General features: G+C 40.1%; 2 protein-coding genes across 4 annotated transcripts; one reads left to right on the forward strand and one right to left on the reverse strand.

Annotated features, from left to right (window-relative positions):
* Nucleotides 1-2,439: 2,439 nt before the first annotated feature.
* LOC115194483 (uncharacterized) lies at nucleotides 2,440-8,421 on the forward strand. The gene is made up of 6 exons (XM_029754200.1): nucleotides 2,440-2,567; nucleotides 6,252-6,560; nucleotides 6,754-7,026; nucleotides 7,628-7,738; nucleotides 7,918-7,951; nucleotides 8,266-8,421. The coding sequence occupies exons 1-6, from the start codon at nucleotides 2,519-2,521 to the stop codon at nucleotides 8,342-8,344; spliced, it is 855 nt and encodes a 284-aa protein (XP_029610060.1). The 5' UTR covers nucleotides 2,440-2,518; the 3' UTR covers nucleotides 8,345-8,421.
* Nucleotides 8,422-9,894: 1,473 nt separating this feature from the next.
* LOC115194484 (SLAM family member 5) lies at nucleotides 9,895-22,112 on the reverse strand. 3 transcript variants are annotated; one of them, XM_029754201.1, is made up of 7 exons: nucleotides 21,797-22,112; nucleotides 17,354-17,653; nucleotides 16,910-17,179; nucleotides 15,989-16,108; nucleotides 15,731-15,762; nucleotides 10,835-10,906; nucleotides 9,895-10,679 (listed from the first exon to the last, which is right to left on the reverse strand). In XM_029754201.1, exons 1-7 carry the CDS (start codon nucleotides 21,861-21,863, stop codon nucleotides 10,602-10,604), a joined length of 939 nt encoding a protein of 312 aa, XP_029610061.1. In that variant the 5' UTR covers nucleotides 21,864-22,112; the 3' UTR covers nucleotides 9,895-10,601. The 3 variants fall into 3 exon arrangements, with proteins under 3 accessions (XP_029610061.1, XP_029610063.1, XP_029610062.1); XM_029754203.1 differs by having other exon boundaries at nucleotides 21,949-22,110; XM_029754202.1 differs by lacking the exon at nucleotides 21,797-22,112 and adding an exon at nucleotides 17,859-17,953.
* Nucleotides 22,113-23,592: the final 1,480 nt, after the last annotated feature.

The following is a 23,592-nucleotide window of genomic DNA, read 5'->3' on the forward strand; positions in this document are numbered from 1 at the left end:
TTTCTGTCACTGGTGTTTGTGGGTGATTATTTTGTGAGTAGTGTATGGCTGTGTCACGGCTTTCTTATTTTGTATTCCCAGTTTATTGTTTATTGCATTTAGTGTCACTATTGAATAAAAGATGTGGAACTATGATCACTCTGCGTATTGGTCCGATCCTTCCGAAAGCTCTGACAACCAGTCCCTCCTGCAGCAAAGCACCCCCACAACATGATGCTGCCACCCCGTGCTTCACGGTTGGGATGGTGTTCTTCGGCTTGCAAGCCTCCCCCTTTTTCCTCCAAACATAACGATGGTCATTATGGCCAAACAGTTCTATTTTTTATTCATCAGACCACTGGACATTTCTCCAAAAAGTACAATATTTGTCCCCATGTGCAGTTGCAAACTGTTGTTGGGCTTTTTTATGGCGGTTTTGGAGCAGTGGCTTCTTCCTTGATGAGCGGCCTTTCAGGTTATGTCGATATAGGACTCGTTTTACTGTGGATATAGATACTTTTGTACCTGTTTCCTCTAGCATCTTCACAAGGTCCTTTGCTGTTGTTCTGGGATTGATTTGCACTTTTCGCACCAAAGTACGTTCATCTCTAGGAGACAGAACGCGTCCCCTTCCTGAGTGGTATGGCGGCTGCGTGGTCCCATGGTGTTTATACTTGCATACTATTGTTTGTACAGATGAACGTGGTACCTTCAGGCATTTGGAAATTGCTTCCAAAGATAAACCAGACTTCTGGAAGTCTCCAATAATTGTTCTGAGGTCTTAGCTGATTTCTTTTGATTTTCCCATGTCAAGCAAAGAGGCAGTGAGTTTGAAGGTAGGCCTTGAAATACATCCATAGGTACATCTCCAATTGACGCAAATGATGTCAATTAGCCTATCAGAAGCTTCTAAAACCATGACATAATTTTCTGGAATTTTCCAAGCTGTTTAAAGGCACAGTCAACTTAGTGTATGTAAACTTTTGACCCACTGGAATTGTGATACAGCCAATTATAAGTGAAATAATCTGTCTGTAAACAATTGTTGGAAAATGTACTTGTGTCATGCACAAAGTAGATGTCCTAACCGACTTGCCAAAACTGTAGTTTGTTATTTACAATAAATTTGTGGAGTGGTTGATAAACAAGTTTTAATGACTCCAACCTAAGTGTATGTAAACTTCCGACTTCAACTGTACATAAGTATTCACACCCATGAAACAATACTTTGTAGAAGCACCTTTGCTGGCGATTACAGCTGTGAGTATTTTGGGATTAGTCTCTAAGAGCTTTGCCCAGTTGAAATGTACAGTATTTGCCCATTATTCTTTTTTAAATTCTTCAAGCTATTTCAAGTTGATTGTTGATCATTGCTATACAGACATTTTTAAGTCTTGCCATAGATTTTCAAAGCCGATTTAGGCAACAATGTCATCTTTGTAAGCAACTCCACTGTAAATTTATTTTTATATAAAAAAACTCCTTAGTCCTTGCAGATGACAAGCATACCCATAACATGATGCAGCCACCACCATGCTTGAAAATATGAATAGTGGTACTCAGTGATGTGTTGTGTTGGATTTGTCCCAAACATAATGCTTCCTATTCAGGACAAAAAGTTAATTTATTTGCCAAAGTTTTTGCAGTATTACTTAAGTGCCTTGTGCAAACAGGATGCATGTTTTCGAATATTTGTATTCTGTACAGGCTTCCTTCTTTTCACTGTCATTTAGGTTAGTATTGTGGAGTAACTACAATGTTGTTGATCCATCCTGAGTTTTCTTATATCACAACCATTAAACTCTGTAACAGTTTTAAATCCCCATTGGCCTCATGGTGAAATCCCTGAGCAGTTTCCTTCCTCTCCGGCAACTGACTTAGGAAGGACGCCTGTATCTTTGTCATGACCGGTTGTATAGATACCCCATCCAAAGCCTAATTAGTAACTTCACCATGCTCAAAGGGATATTCAGTGGCTGCTTTTTATTTTGTTTTATTTTTAACACATCTACCAATTGGTGCCCTTCTTTGTGAGGCACTGAAAAACCTCCCTGGTCTTTGTGCTTGAATCTGTGCTTGAAATTCACTACTCGATTGAGGGAGCTTACAGATAATTGTATGTGTGGGGTATAGAGATGGAGTAGTCATTCAAAAATCATGTTAACCACTATTACTGAACACAGAATAAGTCTATGCAACTTATTATGCAATTTGTTAAGCACATTTTTACTCCTAAAATTATTTAGGCTTGGCATAACAAAGTTGAATACTTATTGACTTAAGAATAAAAAAAAATACAAAAATGTTCTACAAACAAAATTCCACTTTGACAAGATGGGGTATTGTGTGTTGATCAGTGACACAAAATGTCAATTTAATCCATTTTAAATTCAGGCTGTAACACAACAAAATGTGGAAAAAGTAAAGTGGTGTGAACGCATTCTGGAGGTGCTGTAAATAGCAGAAATAGGAAGTTGACGCTATAAGTAAGACGCTATGTCAGAGAGGAACAGGCTTCATTTTAAAAGTCCTGTTGAAGATGATACGTGTAGAACTTTTAGTTCTCTCTCTCCTAACAGTCTTATCAGGTAGGCTGCTTGCTGTACTTTTCCATTTTGCTTGGTAGTGTTGAAGGCCACTCTAAATGTCTGTCGTTGTTGATATTGTCTGTCATCTTTGAGAAATTAGCTACAAGAGGCAGGATTGGGGTGAATTCCATTTCAGTCTAGGATGTCAATTGAAATTATATTACTGGAATTTAAAGAAAATCTTTGAATTGGACTTTTAAATTATCTTCTGAATTTAAATGGGATTGACCTCAAACCCTGACGAGGGCACTTGCCATGATATCATCCTTATCACTTTAAGAAATCTAATGGTGTGCAGTGGTGTAAAGTACTTAATTAAGTAAAAATACTTTAAAGTACTACTTAAGTAGTTTTTTTGGGTATCTGTACTGTACTTTACTATTTATATTTTTGACAACTTTAACTTTTAACCCACGACATTCCTAATGAAAAATGAAATCATTTTTACTCCATACATTTTCCCTGACACCCAAAAGTACTATTACATTTAAAATGCTTAGCAGGACAGAACCTTATTCCAATTCACACACTTATCAAGAGAACATCCCCATCTACTGCCTCTGTAGTATATTTTTGCAATTACATTAACTTTTTGTACTAAAGTATATTTAAAACCAAATACTTTTAGACTTTTACTCAAGTAGAATTTAACTGGGTGACTTTATAGTTTTTCTCAATCGCATTTAACGTACTGTATCTATAGCAGAACAGCAATGATCAACTGATCAAATACATGTATAGAACTTCTGATCAGTTTCTTGCCTTTGTACCTGACTTGCATATCTTAGACCACCTTTTCCAAAATATTAAATACAAATGTCATAACTGAATACACAATTCATTGTTCACAGAACATAAACACATTGTTTTCATCAGAAGAGAAACGTGTGCAATTTTGTTCACTGTTTCCATCAGTCAGTAAATACTACAGCACGGCATTGTAAATCATTCCATCAGTGTCAAACCATGTACAATATATGGAAATATCTAGGCATGAAGAGATGCAGAGACTCAAGTTGGGTTACCTATATGTAACTTTGGGTTACTCCTAAGTCTCCAACATTGTGACCTTCCATTATAGAGCTTTGCTTTGGTGTGGATTGAGGCCTATATATTCAGTTGTGTTGCTCCATTCTATTCACCTTTCATTTCTATTGTGGATTGTGTTTCCGTATGCCAATGGAAAGTCTACAAAACTATGAGAAAACCAACCTTTGTTTTGAAAACATGGAATTGAATTGTGATGATACCGATGCATGAATCCTGCACACAATGTTCTTATTTTAATACTTGATTTGATGTGTATGAAATTGTTTGGGATCTATGCATAAAATGGAGAGCAATTTCCCATAATTTTGCATCTTTGGATAGTTATACTTCCAATTTTGAACATCTTGATTTAGTGACTGCAATTTTTTTTTTGATCTTATGGGATTTTTAAAACATACTGTTTTGTCTGCTTGGATTCAAGAGATAAGTATGGTTGCGTTAATATTTTTGCAGGGAGTTGTGTTTTCTTTTGATGAATGTATTTGCAATTTTGACAGTATAATATATACTGCTCAAAAAAATAAAGGGAACACTTAAACAACACATCCTAGATCTGAATGAAAGAAATAATCTTATTAAATACTTTTTTCTTTACATAGTTGAATGTGCTGACAACAAAATCACACAAAAATAATCAATGGAAATCCAATTTATCAACCCATGGAGGTCTGGATTTGGAGTCACACTCAAAATTAAAGTGGAAAACCACACTACAGGCTGATCCAACTTTGATGTAATGTCCTTAAAACAAGTCAAAATGAGGCTCAGTAGTGTGTGTTGCCTCCACGTGCCTGTATGACCTCCCTACAACGCCTGGGCATGCTCCTGATGAGGTGGCGGATGGTCTCCTGAGGGATCTCCTCCCAGACCTGGACAAAAGCATCCGCCAACTCCTGGACAGTCTGTGGTGCAACGTGGTGTTGGTGGATGGAGCGAAACATGATGTCCCAGATGTGCTCAATTGGATTCAGGTCTGGGGAACGGGCGGGCCAGTCCATAGCATCAATGCCTTCCTCTTGCAGGAACTGCTGACACACTCCAGCCACATGAGGTCTAGCATTGTCTTGCATTAGGAGGAACCCAGGGCCACCCGCACCAGCATATGGTCTCACAAGGGGTCTGAGGATCTCATCTCGGTACCTAATGGCAGTCAGGCTACCTCTGGTGAGCACATGGAGGGCTGTGCGGCCCCCCAAAGAAATGCCACCCCACACCATGACCGACCCACCGCCAAACCGGTCATGCTGGAGGATGTTGCAGGCAGCGGAACGTTCTCCACGGCGTCTCCAGACTCTGTCACGTCTGTCACGTGCTCAGTGTGAACCTGCTTTCATCTGTGAAGAGCACAGGGCACCAGTGGCGAATTTGCCAATCTTGGTGTTCTCTGGCAAATGCCAAACGTCCTGCACGGTGTTGGGCTGTAAGCACAAGCCCCACCTGTGGACGTCGGGCCCTCATACCACCCTCATGGAGTCTGTTTCTGACCGTTTGAGCAGACACATGCACATTTGTGGCCTGCTGGAGGTCATTTTGCAGGGCTCTGGCAGTGCTTCTCCTGCTCCTCCTTGCACAAAGGCTGAGGTAGCGGTCCTGCTGCTGGGTTGTTGCCCTCCTACGGCCTCCTCCACGTCTCCTGATGTACTGGCCTGTCTCCTGGTAGCGCCTCCATGCTCTGGACGCTACGCTGACAGACACAGCAAACCTTCTTGCTACAGCTCACATTGATGTGCCATCCTGGATGAGCTGCACTACCTAAGCCACTTGTGTGGGTTGTAGACTCCGTCTCATGCTACCACTAGAGTGAAAGCACCGCCAGCATTCAAAAGTGACCAAAACATCAGCCAGGAAGCATAGGAACTGAGAAGTGGTCTGTGGTCCCCACCTGCAGAACCACTCCTTTATTGGGGGTGTCTTGCTAATTGCCTATAATTTCCACCTGTTGTCTATTCCATTTGCACAACAGCATGTGCAATTTATTGTCAATTAGTGCTGCTTCCTAAGTGGACAGTTTGATTTCACAGAAGTGTGATTGACTTGGAGTTACATTGTGTTGTTTAAGTGTTCCCTTTATTTTTTTGAGCAGTGTAGTTTGGATGAATGCATTTAGGTTTTGTGAACAAATACATTTTGAAAATGTGTTTCCTGTTTTTCAAAAGGCCACAGAGTTCTGTGTCTTGACAACATTGTTCTAGCTTTTATACAATGTGTTTAAAGTTAAGATACCAAACCTCCATTTGATATGTATTGCGAAAGTCTCACCACATGATCGAAACAGAAAAAGGAAACTCAGAGAAAGTTCCAGATTTAAAAAACATGGTCATGTGAATGATGTCATATGTGTCCTAAATCTATACTAATCTAATTCAATTAATGGACAGTTATCATAAAACATTCTATGCAGTTTTTTCTGCTGAATAATCATTAATTTAGCTAATAATGTATATAGTAATTTATGTTGATACCATCAGAATATTGGTGATGATGATGATTATTATTTTATATCCAAAGAGAAACATATACTGTTATATTACTGTTATATAAATGATGTGTTTCATCTTGTTATTCCTGTAATAATTACCACCACCATCAGAACAGACGTTCTATTACAGTAACAGATTGGTTGTTATGTTTCAGTGGTGATGGGAGATACCATTGGTTACCTGGGAGAGTCTGTCACCTTATCCTCTGGAGCCAATCCATCCTGGCACATCACCAAGATAACATGGTCCATATACAACAACGACACCTGGATCGCAACATTCAAGGGCAAAAATAGCCACACAGAATGGTTCGGGCAGTTTAAGAGTCGACTGAGTCTCAACACCTCGTCTGGTGACTTGGAGATCAGAGATGTTCAGAGAGGGGATGAACTGGTTTACTCTGTTCTCCTCACACACAGTCAGGGGGAGCAGCAGATCAGTAAGGTATCGCTCACAGTGACAGGTAACGGTCTCAATCACAACTGTACCCTGTTTTAAAGGTGCACTCTGTAAGATCTATACAAGATTTGCCTCTAGGGGTGCAAAGTGAGCAAAAATGTCAAGGGTCCCCAAAAATGTAACTCATTAGACATAAATCACCCTCCACAGTTTGGGAATTTTACAAGACCTTCCTTTGTTTCTCTTCAAATGTCCAGAGCGTCTCGTTGAGCCTAGTGTTCGAAAGGTCTTCAGCATTTTGAAGGACGGACACTGTGTGATGGCTCTTCAGTGCTCCTCTTCGGTGAAGGACACCAGCTTTTCTTGGGAACCAGAGGCTTCCTTTGACGGCTCCTTCTGGAGGGGGAGTCCCAACGCCAACGTCTCTGTTGTCTGGACGTCTTACAGTCCCAACAGAAATGTCACCTTCATCTGTACTGCCAGCAACGGGCTCACTAACGCCTCTAAGGTTGTGAGGGAGACATGCCAAGGTACAGTCATTTCTAGGGCCAGGATTTATTTTTGTAACACATGACTTGACCAGGAAAAACTGGTGTATTCATCAACCTTTGGGCGGGGAATTCTTACGCCAGTGTAACGGCTGTCGGGAGAAAGAGTAGACCAAGGCGCAGCGGAGTTAGTGTTCATCATGATTATAATGGACGAAAGAACACTATACACAAAACCGAGAAAACTGACAGCCAAACAGTACTGTCAGGTGCAATACGTAACAGAAACAATTACCCACAAAACCCCAACGGAAAAACAGGCACTTATGTGTGACTCCCAATCAGCAACAACCAACAACAGCTGTGCCTGATTGGAAGCCACATGGCCAAAATCAATGAAACAGACAACATAGAAAATGAACATAGAACGCCCACCCAATGTAACACCTTGGCCTAACCAAAATAAAGAACAAAAAACCCCTCTCTATGGCCAGGGCGTTACTGCCAGCCAGCTATGCAGTGAGACAGGAAGGAATTATTGTAGATGCTGGTCAAGCTTGCGGTTGAATTTTTTAACAAAGTGGGTCCTTATTTGTGTTCTTACCTTGCTACCATACTATTTGTTCTCTCCCTATGTCTTCAGATGAACAGCCAAAGCCTGACGTGGTGGTGGAGGGGGAGAACCGCATCCCCGGGATCATAAAGTTGCTCTTAGGATTTCTGTTCGGATGTCTTTTAACATATATTTTCAGAGGTGAGTGGGAATTAAATGACAACACATTTTAATTTCTATCAAATTTCACAGTGCCTTGTGTATACAAATATTCTCCCTTAATTTAAATTCAAGCTGAAATGAAGACGCAATATTTTGTGTACTAGGTGCAAATTTAGAAGATATCACTCACTGACTGCCTTGTTTTATGTCTATCATAGAGTCCCTCACATGCTTATCAACCAGGTTCAACAAGTAAGTAGCTTTTCTTCAGAATCTACTTTGCACTGGGCACAGACATCAATCAGTTGTCAACTAATGTGAATTCAACATGAAATCAACCCCCAAAAATCTGCATGTTATTGGATTTAGGTGGGAAAAGATAAAATTCCCTTACAAGGATTTTTTGCAAACCCAATCACTTTTCCACGTTGATTCAATCTCCTCAAACATATTGTATTGGTTGAATTGACATGGAAACAATGTTGATTCAACCAGTGTTTGACCAGTGGGTATGTACATCACATGTCTATACCAAGGTGTGTTGGTCTTTTTGGGCATTTTTACAGGAGTCAAAGCATCAACAAGTTGTGTCCTACACTTTCGGGAGTTGAAAAAAACTCCAGCCTACCTATAGAGAGGAGCTGAACATCGTAGCCTGATGAAGAGCATCTTCCCTGACTGACATTTCTCCCTGGCTGTACCATCTACAGTGCCTTGCAAAAGTATTCACCCATCTTGGTGTTTTTCCTATATTGTTACATTACAACTTGTAATTTAAATTGATTTTTATTTGAATTTCATGTAATGGACAGACATTATAGTCCAAATTGGTGAGGTGAAATGAAAAAAAGAACTTGTTTCAAAAAATGGAAAATGGAAAAGTGGAGCGTGCATATGTATTCACCCCCTTTGCTATGAAGCCTCTAAATAAGATCTGGTGCAATCAATTACCTTCAGAAGTCACATAATTAGTTAAATAAAGGCCACCTGTGTGCAATCTAAGTGTCACATGATCTGTCACATGATCTCAGTATATGCAACTTTTCAGGAAAGGTAGGAACCAATCTGCACAGGCAGTTAGGAAAGCAAAGGCTAGTTTTTTCAGACAGAAATTTGCATCCTGTAGCATAAACTCCAAAAAGTTCTGCGACACTGTAAAGTCCATGGAGAATAAGAGCACCTCCTCCCTGCTGCCTACTGCACTGAGACTAGGAAACACTGTCACCACCGATAAATCTACGATAATCGAGAATTTCAATAAGCTTTATTCTATGGCTGGCTCCAGGTCATCTATAAGCCTTTGCTAGGTAAAGCCCCACCTTATCTCAGCTCACTGGTCACAATAGCAGCACCCACCTGTAGCATGCGCTCCAGCAGGTATATTTCACTGGTCACCCCCAAAACCAACTCCTGCTTTGGCCGCCTTTTCTTCCAGTTCTCTGCTGCCAATGACTGGAACAAATTGCAAAAATCACTGAAGCTGGAGACTCATATCTCCCTCACTAACTTTAAGCATCAGCTGTCAGAGCAGCTTACAGATCATTGCACCTGTACATAGCCCATCTGTAAATAGCCCACCCAACTACCTCATCCCCATATTATTTTTTCATTGTTGCTACTTTGTACCCCAATATTTCTACTTGCACATTCATCTTCTGCTCATCTATCACTCCAGTGTTTAATTGCTAAATTGTAATTATTTCGCCACTATGGCCTATTTATTGCCTTACGGCCTTAATCTTACTGCGTTTGCACACACTGTATATGGACTTTTCTATTGTGTACATTTCTATTGTGTACAGACTGTACATTTGTTTATTCCATGTGGAACTCTGTGTTGTTTGTGTCGCACTGTTTTGCTTTATCTTGGCCAGGTCTCGGTTAATGAAAACTTGTTCTCAACTGGCCTACCTGGTTAAATAAAGGTAAAATAAATAAAAAAGTTGGATGGGTTCCGCTGGTGTACAACAATCTTTGAGTCATACCACAGATTCTCGATTGGATTGAGGTCTGGGCTTTGACTAGGCCATTCATTCCAAGAAGCCAATCGCCAAAGAAGCCAATCACCTTGTTGAAGCCAATCGCCCAAGAATCTGCCAGATCCTTTTGTTTTTGTGTTTGTTTTTTAAAGGGACTTTGAGGTTCTTAAATGAAAGTGCTATATAAAATACATATATTATTGTTATTCACACACCTGAAAAATACATTTTTTATTTCTGTTGTAATTCATGTTTTTCTATCACTAGAAGGTAGCCTTTCTAAAATACTGCACTTTTATCTTTACTGTGAATCATTGTATGATCTATGCGTTATGATTGCTACAAATCGTTGTATTTATTAGGATGTTCTCTCCTTTTTCTCAATATGTAAAGATGGTATTATTGTATTAAGGTCTATTCAATATCTGATTTCACACAACAACAAAAGGTAGTTTGTGAGCATATGCTTGATGTGAATGTGGCCTATGTGATTTCTACAAAGCATGTCTGTGGATTGTAAAACGTTTTACTGTACAATAGACACATCTAAACTAAAATACATACAAACATAAATAACTTGTTTTCAAACAGAAACATCGGTAATCTTTAAGAATATCATTTTGAATTGCCATTAGTTGTTATTACACAAATACAAACAGTTAATGCAACAATAGAATGCAATAAAACCTAGCAAAAAGTTATGTAACTCTGAATATCTTGTAAATAACAAGTTGTACCACACAATGATCATGAACAGACGAAGGTTGCAGCTCTGAACAAGTAAGAAAATCAAAACAGAAATTTGCAGGTTGTGATGAAATTAAACTGTAACATCTATCACAGAAGGTACACATGTAGGATGCAGAGGATGCAGAGGGTTCTATATCTATAGAACCCCAGCTTATGACCACATCCTGTTCAGCTCACAGTACTCCCTGGTAGGAAGAAGAGGGGTCTTCGGGCTGGCGTCCAAATGTGATCTTGTCATACAGAGTCTGCGGCTAAATGTTAAAAGCAAACAAGAACAAACTGTTTCAGCATTATGAAATGTAGACAATTTCCAAGTAGACTACATAGTCTCCCTTTCACACAGAGACTGTTTTATTTTATTTATGTTCAAAGATATCAGGTACGACCATTCATATCTCACTCTCACCATGTTCAGTATTGGGACAGCCAGATCTTCTACGGTCTCATAGATGGACATTACTTGACTGTTTGATCTTGTCTGGAATAAAAACAGCAAAAGGTACTTAAACCCATAAACAAAATGGATGAACATTGCACAAAAACATAAAAATACTGCCTAAAAAATACACAGAAATCAGCAATTACAGTACACAGTATAGTGTAATACAGTGCACATGCATGGGTTGTTCCACGAAAGAGTGCCTGGACATCAGAGACAGTCTCCATAGTTACCAGTTGATACATACAGTTGAAGTCGGAAGTTTGCATACACCTTAGCCAAATACATTTAAACTCAGTTTTTCACAATTCCTGAAATGTAATCCTAATAAGAATTACCTGTCTTAGGTCAGTTAGGCTCACCACTTTATTTTAACTTCTCTAGGGCAGGGGGCAGTATTTTGACGTCCGGATGAAAGGTGTGCCTGTACTAAACTGCCTGCTACTCAGGCTCAGAAGGTAGGATATGCATTAGTAGATTTGGATAGAAAACACTCTGAAGTTTCTAAAACTGTTTGAATGATGTCTGTGAGTATAACAGAACTCATATGGCAGTCCAAAACCTGAGAAAAATCCAACCAGGAAGTGTGGAATTCTGAGGTCTGTAGTTTTTCAACTGATTGCCTATCAAACATACAGTGACTTAGGGTTCATTTTGCACTTCCTAAGGCTTCCACTAGATAGCCACAGTCTTTAGAACGTTGTTTCATGCTTCTACTGTGAGTAGAAAGAGAACAAGAGGTCATGGAAGTTGATGACTGAGAAAATGACACAAGCTCAGTGGCGCACGTTCACATCAGAGTTAGCTGTGTTCCTGTTCTTTTCTGAAAACAAAGGACTTGTCCAGTTGGAATATTATGGAAGATTTATGATAAAAACATCCTAAAGATTGATTCTATACATCGTTTGACATGTTTCTACGAACTGTAGTATAACTTTTTTGACGTTTCGGCTGAACTAACTGCGCGAGGACAGTGCATTTGGAGTACTCGACCGAAAGTGCGAACAAAAAGGAGGTATTTGGAGATATATATGGACTTTATCGAAACAAATGAACATTTATTGGGGAACTGGGATACCTGGGAGTGCATTCTGATGAAGATCATCAAAGGTAAGTGAATATTTATAATGTTATTTCAGAGCTTTGTTGACACCACAAAATGGCGGGTTTGGTTTCATGTTTGAGCGCCGTACTCAGATTATTGCAAAGTGTGCTTTCGCTGTAAAGTTTTTTTGAAATCTGACACAGCAGTTGCATTAAGGAGAAGTGTATCTATTATTCTTTGAATAACAGTTTAATATTTTATCAATGTTTATGATGAGTATTTCTGTAAATTGATGTGCTCATTCACCGGAAGTTTTGGGAGGCAAAACATTTCTGAACATTACACGCCAATGTAAAATGTGGTTTTTGGATATAAATATGAACTTTATCGAGCAAAACATACATGTATTGTGTACCATGAAGTCCTATGAGTGCCATCTGATGAAGATCATCAAAGGTTAGTGAATAATTTTAGCTGTATTTCTGGTTTTTGTGACGCCTCTCCTTGCTTGGAAAATGGCTGTGTGGTTATTCTTGTCGATGTGCTGTCCTAACATAATCTAATGCTATGCTTTCGCCGTATAGCCTTTTTGAAATCGGACAATGTCGTTGGATTAACGAGAAGTTTATCTTTAAAATGGTGTAAAATAGTAGTATGTTTGAGAAATTTGAATTATGAGATTTTTGTTGTTTTGAACTTGGAGCCCTGCTATTTCACTGGCTGTTGGGGAGTGTGTCCCGCAGGTGGGACGCTAGCGTCCCACATACCCCAGAGAGGTTTAAGAATGTGAAATGTCAGAATAATAGTAGAGAGAAGTATTTATTTAATCTTTTATTTCTTTCATCACATTCCCTGTGGGTCAGAAGTTTATGTGCACTCAATTAGTATTTGGTAGAATTGCCTTTAAATTGTTTAACCTCTCTAGGGCAGGTGGCACCAAATCGTCCCACCTACGTAACAGCCAGTTGAATCCTGTGGCGCGATTTTCAAATACCTTAGAAATGCTATTACTTCAATTTCTCAAACATATGACTATTTTACAGCTATTTAAAGACAAGACTCTCGTTAATCTAACCACACTGTCCGATTTCAAAAAGGCTTTACAACGACAGCAAAACATTAGATTATGTCAGCAGAGTACCCAGCCAGAAATAATCAGACACCCATTTTTCAAGCTAGCATATAATGTCACAAAAACCCAGAAGACAGCTAAATGCAGCACTAACCTTTGATGATCTTCATCAGATGACACACCTAGGACATTATGTTATACAATACATGCATGTTTTGTTCAATCAAGTTCATATTTATATCAAAAACCAGCTTTTTACATTAGCATGTGACGTTCAGAACTAGCATACCCCCCGCAAACTTCCGATGAATTTACTAACAATTTACTAAATTGCTCACGATAAACGTTCACAAAAAGCATGACAATTATTTTAAGAATTATAGATACAGAACTCCTTTATGCAATCGCGGTGTCCGATTTTAAAACAGCTTTTCGGTGAAAGCACATTTTGCAATATTCTGAGTAGATAGCCCGGCCATCATGGCTAGCTATTTTGACACCCACCAAGTTTGGCACTCACCAAACTCAGATTTACTATAAGAAAAATTGGATTACCTTTGCGGTTCTTCATCAGAATGCACTCCCAGGACTTCTACTTCAACACCCAATGTTGTTTTGGTTCCAAATAATCCATAGTTATATCCAAATAGCGGCGTTTTGTTCTTGCGTTCAAGACACTATCCGAAAGGTGACGCGCCGGTGCATATCGTGACAAAAAATTTCAAAATATTCCATTACCGTACTTCGAAGCATGTCAAACGCTGTTTAAAATCAATTTTTATGCGATTTTTCTCGTAAAATAGCGATAATATTCCGACCGGGAGACCTTGTTTTCGTTCAAACACTGAAAATAGAAAATGGAGTCTTCACATGCATGCGCGCACCCGTGTCATTGTTCTCAGAACGACCACTTTCCAAAAACCCTACTGTTTTTCGCCCCCCAGGGACTGCAGAGTCATCATTCCCCGTTCTGGCACCTTCTGAGAGCCTATGGGAGCCTTAGAAAATGTCACGTTACAGCAGAGATCCTCTATTTTCCATAAAGAGGCTATAGAAGGACAAGAAATGGTCAGAGAGGGCACTTCCTGTATGGAATCTTCTCAGGTTTTGGCCTGCCATATGAGTTCTGTTATACTCACAGACACCATTCAAACAGTTTTAGAAACTTTAGGGTGTTGTCTATCCACATCTACTAATTATATGCATATTCTAGTTTCTGGGCAGGAGTAATAACCAGATTAAATTGGGTACGTTTTTTATCTGGCCGTGAAAATACTGCCCCCTATCCTAAACAGGTTAATCAGCTGTGTATGACAAGAACAAAATATCAAACAATCAGATAGATACCAAACCGGATATCTACAAACATACCCAAGAATGAATAAATTACACACTTATGAGGTTCCACACTCTTTTTCCGATATTCATCCATACTTTTAAGTACTTTACACCTCTGCTGTGTCCATATTGTCTGTGAGTTTCTAGTGGATTGTCACGTTCTGACCAGTAAAGGGGTTATTTGTTACATTAGTTTGGTCAGGACGTGGCAGGGGGTATTTGTTTAGAGTGTTTCGGGGTTTGTTGGGCTATGTGTTTTGTAGAGGGGTATTTGTTTCGAGTGTTCTGGGGTTTTGGTTTATGTTCTATGTTAGTATATTTCTATGATCTAGTCTAGTCTTTCTAGTTCTATGTTTAGTTTATTGATTTGGCCTTCAATTGGAGGCAGCTGTTCCTTGTTGCCTCTGATTGAAGGTCCTATGTATAGGGGTGTTTTGGTAATGGGAATTGTGGGTAGTTGTCTCCTGTTTAGTGTCTATGCACCTGATAGGACTGTTAGTGTCGGTCGGTCGGTCGGTCGGTCGGTCGGTCGGTCGTTCGTTCGTTCGTTCGTTCGTTCGTTCGTTCGTTCTTGTATACGTGTTTCTTTTGGTTTTTCCTTCTTTTATAATAAATAAGAAGATGAGTATACATTTTCCCGCTGCACCTTGGTCCACTATATACGACACCTGTTACATGGCTAGACCATATGGTTCAAGAGAAAATAGTGTAATTAATTAAAGAAATAGCAATTAACTCTGTAACTCTTCTATTAAAACAGTATGACCCCAAATGTTTTGTTAAGTGTGTAAAACAAATATAATGTCACGCCTGCTCCAGCTCCCCCTCTCTGGTGCTCGAGGGTGCTAGGCGGCCCATCATTACGCACATCTGTCACCATCGTTACGCGCATCAGTGCTTCATGGGACTCCCCTGGACTTTATTACTTATTGATTGCCTCCCCTATATCTGTCACTTCCTCAGTTTCTTCCCGTGTCTGCATTTACGTCGTTCTGTTATTAATTAAATATTCACTCCTCACATATAAAGGATATTTCATGCTGAAACCCTCATACTAAACATCAATGGTATTCACTAAGTTGATGGTTTATATTTCAGATACATTTTTACAGCTTTGTGATTGGATTTTTATATTTCATCTTACTTAATTATTTCATATATTTTACATGTGATAAGACCACACAGGGGGGCAGAGATAATTGCAGACACCTGTGAAAATCTGAAATACCCAAAAGGGGCACTAGTTACATAAATTACATAAAAATCTTGAAAGTAACCAAAATTCTGGTAGTTTACTGGTAAACTTTGAAAGTTTCCAGCAATATTTCCTCCCTTTGCAACCGTGGGTGGAACGACCCACATGGGCTTACACACATTCAGATACATAATAACGGCAATGCATACTCACATCTTTCATTCTTGTGTCGTCAGTTAGATCAGCTGTGTATGACAAGAACAAAATATCAACCAATCAGATAGATACTAAACCGGATATCTACAAACATACCCAAGAATGAATAAATTACACACTTATGAGGTTCCACACTCTTTTTCCGATATTCATAATATTCCTAAGGCCAACATTTTGGGTTAAGGGATACTAAGAATACTTCAAGAGCCTAAAATGTCACTTTAAGTATAGACGAGACCCCTATGCTGTACATACCCGTGTTACAGCGCCCCCTGCAGTAATACACTGCCACAGCTACAGTGAGGATCAGCACCACAGCGACGCCTACTGGTACCACGATGTAGATCATATACCACTTCATCCATGTATCATACTCTATAACACAGATGGGATTAGACTGGTGTTTCTTAAACCTGGTCATGGAGACCCAAAGGGATACACATTTTATTTCTTGCCCTAGACATGATTCCACTAATCAACTCATCATCATACCTTAGTGGAATCACGTGTGTAGTGTTAGGGCATTAACCTAAATGTGCACCCTTTGGGTCCCCAGGACCAAGATTAAGAAACACTGACCAGTGGTACCTAACTTCAGTCGTAGTCTAGTACCCCCAACAGCACACATTTTATGTTGTAGCATCAGAAGAAAAAAAATCCTGAATGAACTAATTGAGGGCCTGATGATTAATGACAAGTACAATCATGTGTGCTTGTCTCAGGGCTACAATAAAAATGTGCACTGTTGGGGGTACTGGAGGACTGGAGCTGGGAACCACTGGATTAGACTATGCAATACGCTAAAGCCTACAGAGTTCCATATTACATCTACCCAATGTCATCACATGTATTACATAATACTGTATATTATATGTACCCAATGTCATCACATGTATTACATAGTACTGTATATTATATCTACCCAATGTCATCACATGTATTACATAATACTGTATATTATATCTACCCAATGTCATCACATGTATTACATAATACTGTATATTATATCTACCCAATGTCATCACATGTATTACATAATACTGTATATTATATCTACCCAATGTCATCACATGTATTACATAATACTGTATATTATATCTACCCAATGTCATCACATGTACTACATAATACTGTATATTATATCTACCCAATGTCATTATTATGATATTTAGTTACCTGGGGTGGTTGTGTCATTACTACACTTTACAGTTGCCGAGGAAGATTTCTCACTGACTGAGTTGGAGGCAGTGCAGGTTACACTGATATCTCCGTCTACTGGTGACAGAGAGAAGTGTATCTGCTCGTCGTCCCTGTACGTCTCATTCCCTCTTTCCCAGGTGTAGGAGCGGTTGGAGCTGACTGACACGTTGCACAGCAGCCACACTGAACAGGACTGGTTGGCCAATAGCTTGATCTCCTTCTGGATCTCCACCTTGGATATAGGCTCTGAGATAGAGAGAGAGAGAGCAAGAGAGAGAGAGAGAGAGCAAGAGAGAGAGAGAGAGAGCAAGAGAGAGAGAGAGAGAAACAGAGAGAGAGAGAGAATTATTCTAAATGGACCATACCTTCAGGAGAAAGACTATACAAGATAAAACGATGGAATAACACAAAGCAGCCTACCATGGACTTGAAGATGGATGGTCTTGGTTGGGATCTGGTGTCCTTTGTTTGATGCGGCAGAAACTAGAAATTCCCCTGAGTCTTGCAGTGACAGTTCTCTTATTATTAAACTGAGGTTACTGTCGTTCATCTCCAGTCTCCCCTCAAACTGTGATTTTGGTAGGGAAACGTTCCCATCAAATTCTGCAATGACCATTTCTTTATACTTCCACTCCATTGAATTGATACCTTCCCTTTCTAAGCCCGAGGGCAGCTCCACTGAGTCCCCCACTGCTTTGTTGAACAGAGAAATACCCACACCTGAAACACACAAATACACATGATATTCTGACATTGATCAATGGTTACACTTTACACTACAGGGCTCTTATTACTGTGTAATTATTGTTAATGAAAGTACAGTGTAGAAAGTATTGTAATTACTCATGATAGACTGTACACAGTGTACCTACAGTGTGCCTACACAAATAATGACACAATAATAGACTGCAATGTAAAGTCTTACCCCATCAATGAATAGATAATAATGGATTTCATTTAAATAGCACTTTTCCAAGTTTATGTATACTGTATGACACTTTACATCTCTGCATTTAACATATCTTTACATATTTGAGTGTGTGGGTCTACTTTACTTTATTAAAGTCCACTCCTCCCCCACATTCAGCAGAACAGGATGAGATTACAGGAAAAGAGAAGTGGGGGTGGATCTTTATCAATATATGCTCCTCTGCTCACGTACAAACCAACTAAACTCAGCATAAAAAGAAACTTCCCTTTTTCAGGACCCTGTCTTTCAAAGATAATTCGTAAAAATCCAAATAACTTCACAGATCTTTAAACACTGTTTCCCATGCTTCTTTCAATGAACCATAAACAATTAATGAACATGCACCTGTGGAATGGTTGTTAAGACACTAACAGCTTACAGACGGTAGGCAATTAAGGTCACAGTTATGAAAACTTAGGACACTAAAGGGGCCTTTCAATTTACTCTGAAAAAAGCAAAATAAAGATGCCCAGGGTCCCTGCTCATCTGTGTGAATGTGCCTTAGGCATGCTGCAAGAAGGCATGAGGACTGCAGATGTGGCCAGGGCAATACATTTCAATGTCCGTACTGTGAGACGCCTAAGACAGCGCTACAGGGAGACAGGATGGACTGCTGATCAACCTCGCAGTGGCAGACCACGTGTAACAACACCTGCACAGGATCGGTACATCCGAACATCACACCTGCGGGACAGGTACAGGATGGCAACAACAACTGCCCGAGTTATACCAGGAACACACAATCCCTCCATCAGTGTTCAGACTGTCCGCAATAGGCTGAGAGAGGCTGGACTGAGGGCTTGTAGGCCTGTTGGAAGGCAGGTCCTCACCAGACATCACCGGCAACAACGTTGCCAAAGGGCACAAACCCACCGTCGCTGGACCAGACAGGACTGGCAAAAAGTGCTCTTCACAGACGAGTCGTGGTTTTGTCTCACCAGGGGTGATGATCGGATTTGCGTTTATTGTTGAATGAATGAGCGTTACACTGAGGCCTGTACTCTGGAGCGGGATCAATTTGGAGGTGGAGGGTCCGTCATGGTCTGGTGCGGTGTGTCACAGCATCATCGGACTGAGCTTGTTGTCACTGCAGGCAATTTCAACGCTTTGCGTTACAAGGAAGACAACCTCCTCCCTCATGTGGTACCCTTCCTGCAGGCTCATCCTGACATGACCCTCCAGCATGACAATACCACCAGCCATACTGCTCGTTCTGTGCGTGATTTCCTGCAAGACAGGAATGTCAGTGTTCTGCCATGGCCAGCAAAGAGCCAATCCCATTGAGCACGTCTGGGACCTGTTGGATTGGAGGGTGAGGGCTAGGGCCATCCCCCCCAGAAATGTCTGAGAACTTGCAGGTGTCTTTGTGGAAGAGTGGGGTAACATCTCACAGCAAGAACTGGCAAATCTGATGCACTCCATGAGGAGGAGATGCACTACAGTACTTAATGCAGCTGGTGGCCACACCAGATACTGACTGTTACTTTTGATTTTGACCCCCCCTTTGTTCAGGGACACATTATTCAATTTCTGTTAGTCACATGTCTGTGTGAAATTGTTCAGTTATGTCTCAGTTGTTGAATCTTATGTTCATACAAATATTTACGCTTGTTAAGTTTGCTGAAAATAAACGCAGTTGACAGTGAGAGGACGTTTCATTTTTGCTGAGTTTATGTAGAAATGCAAACACCACATGTAAGAGACTTTGGATCCTTGAAAAGCGCTATATAAATGCCAAAGTTTCTTATTATTCCTATTACTTTTATTGTTATTATTATAATTGTTATTATTATTTGAACTATTATTATTACATAATGTGTTTACAGTGTAATTATGCACCAGAAATGCATCATACACTGCATGGGCAACATTATAAATACATGGCAGTCTACAATCAATCATATATTATTAACCTTTAAACAATGTTTTCTTTCATTAAGTAAGAATTAAAGAATACAGTTACAATGAAGCAAACTTTAATATGTAGGACATAACAGCAGTTGTTCTTGTCCTGCAGTGCAACTTATTATGCAAGAGTTATTTGCTCACACTTTATTTGGATAGTCCCAAATAGAGTGCATTCAGAAAAGTATTCAGACCACTTGACTTTTTTACACACTTGTTATGTTACAGTGTTATTCTAAAATGGATAAAAAAAAACATTTTTCCCCTCATGAAATCTACACACAATACCCCATAATGACAAAACATAAACAGGTTTTTATAAATGTGTGCAAATTTATATATATAAAAAACTGAAATATAACATTTACATAAGTATTCAGACCCTTTACTCAGTACTTTGTTGAAGCACCTTTGGCAGCGATTACAGCCTCAATTATTTTTGCTTTTGACTCTACAATCTTGGCACACCTGTATTTGGGCATTTTCTCCCATTCTTCTCTGCAGATCCTCTCAAGCTCTGTCCAGTTGGATGGGGAGCGTCACTGCACAGCTATTAACAGGTCTCTCCAGAGATGTTCGATCGGGTTGAAGTCCGGGCTCTGGCTGGGCTACTCAAGGACATTCAGAGACTTGTCCCAAAGCCACTCCTGTGTTGTCTTGGCTGTGTACTTAGGGTCATTGTCCTGTTAGAAGGCGAACCTTCGCCCCAGTCCGAGGTCCTGAGCGCTCGAGAGCAGGTTTTCATCAAGGATCTCTTTATACTTTGCTCTGTTCGTCTTTCCCTCGGTCTTGACTAGTGTCCCAGTATTTGTCGCTGAAAAACATTCCCACAGCATGATGCTGCCACCACCATGCTTCACCGTAGGGATGGCGCCAGGTTTTTTCAAGATGTGACGGTTGGCATTCAGGCCAAAGATTTCAATCTTGATTTCATCAGAAAAGAGAATATTGTTTCGCATGCTCTGAGAGTCCTTCAGGTGTTTTTTGGCAAACTCCAAGAGGGCTGTTATGTGCCTTTTACTGGGGAGTGGCTTCTGTCTGGCCACTCTACCATAAAGGCCTGATTGGTGAAGTGCTGCAGAGATGGGAGAAACTTCCAGAAGGACAACCATCTCCACAGAGGAACTCTGGAGCTCTGTCAGAATGACCATCGGGTTCTTTGTCACCTCCATGACCAAGGCCAGCTCTAGGAAGAGTTTTGGTGGTTCCAATCTTCCTCCATTTAAGAATGATCGAGGCCAATGTGTTCTTGGCGACCTTCAATGCTGCAGACATTTTTTGATACCATTCCCCAGATCTGTGCCTCGACACAATCCTGTCTCGGAGCTCTACGGACAATTCCTTCGACCTCATGGTTTGGTTTTTGCTCTGACAACTGTGGGACCTTACGTAGACAGGTGTGTGCCTTTCCAAATTATGTCCAATCAATTTAATTTACCACAGGTGGACTCCAATCAAGTTGTAGAAACATCTCAAGGATGATCAATGGAAACAGGATGCACCTGAGCTCAATTTCGAGTCTCATGGCAAATGGTCTGAATACTTATGTAAGTAAGGAATCCGTTTCTTTATTTTTTATATATTTAAAAAAAATCCTAAAAACCTGTTTTTGCCTTGTCATTATGAAGTATTGTGTGTAGTTTGATGAGAATTTGTATTTATTTATTCCATTTTAGAACAAGGCTGTAATTTAAGAAAATGTGATAAAGGGGAAGGGGTCTGAATACTTTCTGAATGCACTGTAGATGATCTACAGATGGTCATACTATCAACAAACTATCATTTGATAAGCATCTGCTTGCTAAGGTTAAGTTAAGGTTAGGTTTAAAATAATGTTTAGGGTAAAGGTTAAGGTTAGGAAAGGGTTAAAGTTAGTTAAAACCAACAAGGAAGTTAACCGTTTAATCCTAACTTTATCATGCAAGCAAACAAATGTAATTGATACAAAACATGAGCAGCAGAAAGTAAAGATTCCATACAATACTAACCATAGTGGAGGATAGAGAGTAGGAGTATTCCCTGTTTGGAGAAGGAGGAGAGGGGACCACCAGACATCTCTGTTAGGTGTTGTATGTCTGTTTCATCTGTCTTTACGCCCTCCCTATCTCTCTGTGACTGACTCGTAGCTAGCTAGACTCACCAAAACACACAGAGAAGAGTAGAGAAGAGAGAGAATAGATATCCTTTGATGAGCGCTGCTGTTCTAGAATACTCCCGGTATGTTAGTTGAAAAGGAAGTAACAATCTATAGTCGTTCTCTGAAAATACCCCTTCACTGAGCTGGAGAGTTAGACCATGAGGAGTGGGTGTGTTTGGGGTCTGTTACTGTGCTGATTAGGCTGATGGTATCAGAACAGTGTCTGTGTGTATTTTCATGTAGGTGTCGTAGTATGCCTGCAGAAAGGTTTGCATGAGTTCTCCTGCATGCTCATTGTTCAGTGTGGCTGAGGTACATAAAAAACCCGGCAACTTGTATGTTTTTGGGAGGAAGTGGGTCCTAGCTTACTGACAAAGATCCCCTTCTACGTTTCAGGTAACATCTTGTGTCACTTCCTGTCTGGTGGTCTCCGTGACACACACACACAGACACACAGTCAGTCAGTCTGTCTGTCTGTCTGAAAGTAGAAAGTATTCGGACCCCTTGACCTTTTCCACATTTAGTTACATTACAGCCTTATTCTAAAATTGATTAAATACATTTTTGACATTTCTCTTCTAGTCTATCTATAATAGTCTATAATATTCTATTCTGTTTTATTACCAGGGGTATTTCAATGTAATGTCAGACATTCAATTATAGAGTTTTGCTGTCAGCAATGTGTTTGAAACTGAAATGTTGCCACGCCAGCACTTTTCCTGGTTTGTTAAAGAGGAAGTGATACACAGTACCAGTACTGACCAGCTCATCAGAACTGCTGCAGAGAGGATATGACATTAGAAAACTGTCTTTTTCAGTCACACCCTTCCCTAAAAAGTCATTATGAAAATCTCAATGGGTCTTCAGCTGATGGGGTACGGCAGTTGAACTTAGCTCATGAGACATTTATAAGTTATATTCTTCAAGATTCAATGGGTATATATCATTAAAGAGATTCTCCAACACTTTTGTATACTTTTTAGCCAGTAGTTGTGAAAGTATCGCTCATGAGCCAAAAGTGGTCCTTGAAATTGCGAATTACGTCACATATGTGCAGATTGCTCTCTCTCTCACTCTGCTGTGGGTGCATGATGTACCTCTTGCTAGATGTTACTCATATGGCAAGAGGCTGAAGCTCATTGGTTGAACTCAAATTGCTAGGGGGCTGGCCCAGGTTGGTGCAGCACAGCTTCCAGAGAAACCCTAGACTTCCTTGCTGATTAGGGTAAGACAGTAATTCTGCTCATACTACATAATACACTACAGTATATTTACACAAATATGTGGACACCCCATCAAATGAGTGGATTTGGCTATTTCAGCCACACCCATTGCTGACAGGTCTATAAAATCAAGCACACAACCACGCAATCGCCATACCCAAACGTTGGCAGTAGAATGGCCTTACTGAAGAGCTCAGTGACTTTCAACGTGGCACCGTCATAGGATGCCACCTTACCAACAAGTCATTTAGAAAAATGTCTGCACTGCTAAAACTGCCCCGGTCAACTGTAAGTGCTATTATTGTGAAGTGGAAACGTCTAGGAGCAACAACGGTTCAGTCGTGAAGTGGTAGTCCACATGAGCTCACAGAACGGGACCGCCGAGTGCTGAAGCACGTAGCGCATAAAAATCGCGTGTCATCGG

Source organism: Salmo trutta, chromosome 5 (assembly GCF_901001165.1).
Source record: "Salmo trutta chromosome 5, fSalTru1.1, whole genome shotgun sequence".
NCBI classification, from domain to species: Eukaryota; Metazoa; Chordata; class Actinopteri; order Salmoniformes; family Salmonidae; genus Salmo; species Salmo trutta.

Excerpts from the sequence above, each read along its gene's own strand:
- LOC115194484 (XM_029754201.1), bottom strand. The coding sequence starts at position 21,863 with ATGTCTGGTGGTCCCCTCTCCTCCTTCTCCAAACAGGGAATACTCCTA. Across the intron at positions 16,109-16,909 it reads TAATGACACAACCACCCCAG|AGTATGATACATGGATGAAG; the intron begins GTAACTAAATAT and ends TCTGTGTTATAG. Across the intron at positions 15,763-15,988 it reads CAGGGGGCGCTGTAACACGG|CTGATCTAACTGACGACACA; the intron begins GTATGTACAGCA and ends TGTCATACACAG.
- LOC115194483 (XM_029754200.1), top strand. The coding sequence starts at position 2,519 with ATGATACGTGTAGAACTTTTAGTTCTCTCTCTCCTAACAGTCTTATCA. Across the intron at positions 2,568-6,251 it reads TCTCCTAACAGTCTTATCAG|TGGTGATGGGAGATACCATT; the intron begins GTAGGCTGCTTG and ends GTTATGTTTCAG. Across the intron at positions 6,561-6,753 it reads GGTATCGCTCACAGTGACAG|AGCGTCTCGTTGAGCCTAGT; the intron begins GTAACGGTCTCA and ends TCAAATGTCCAG.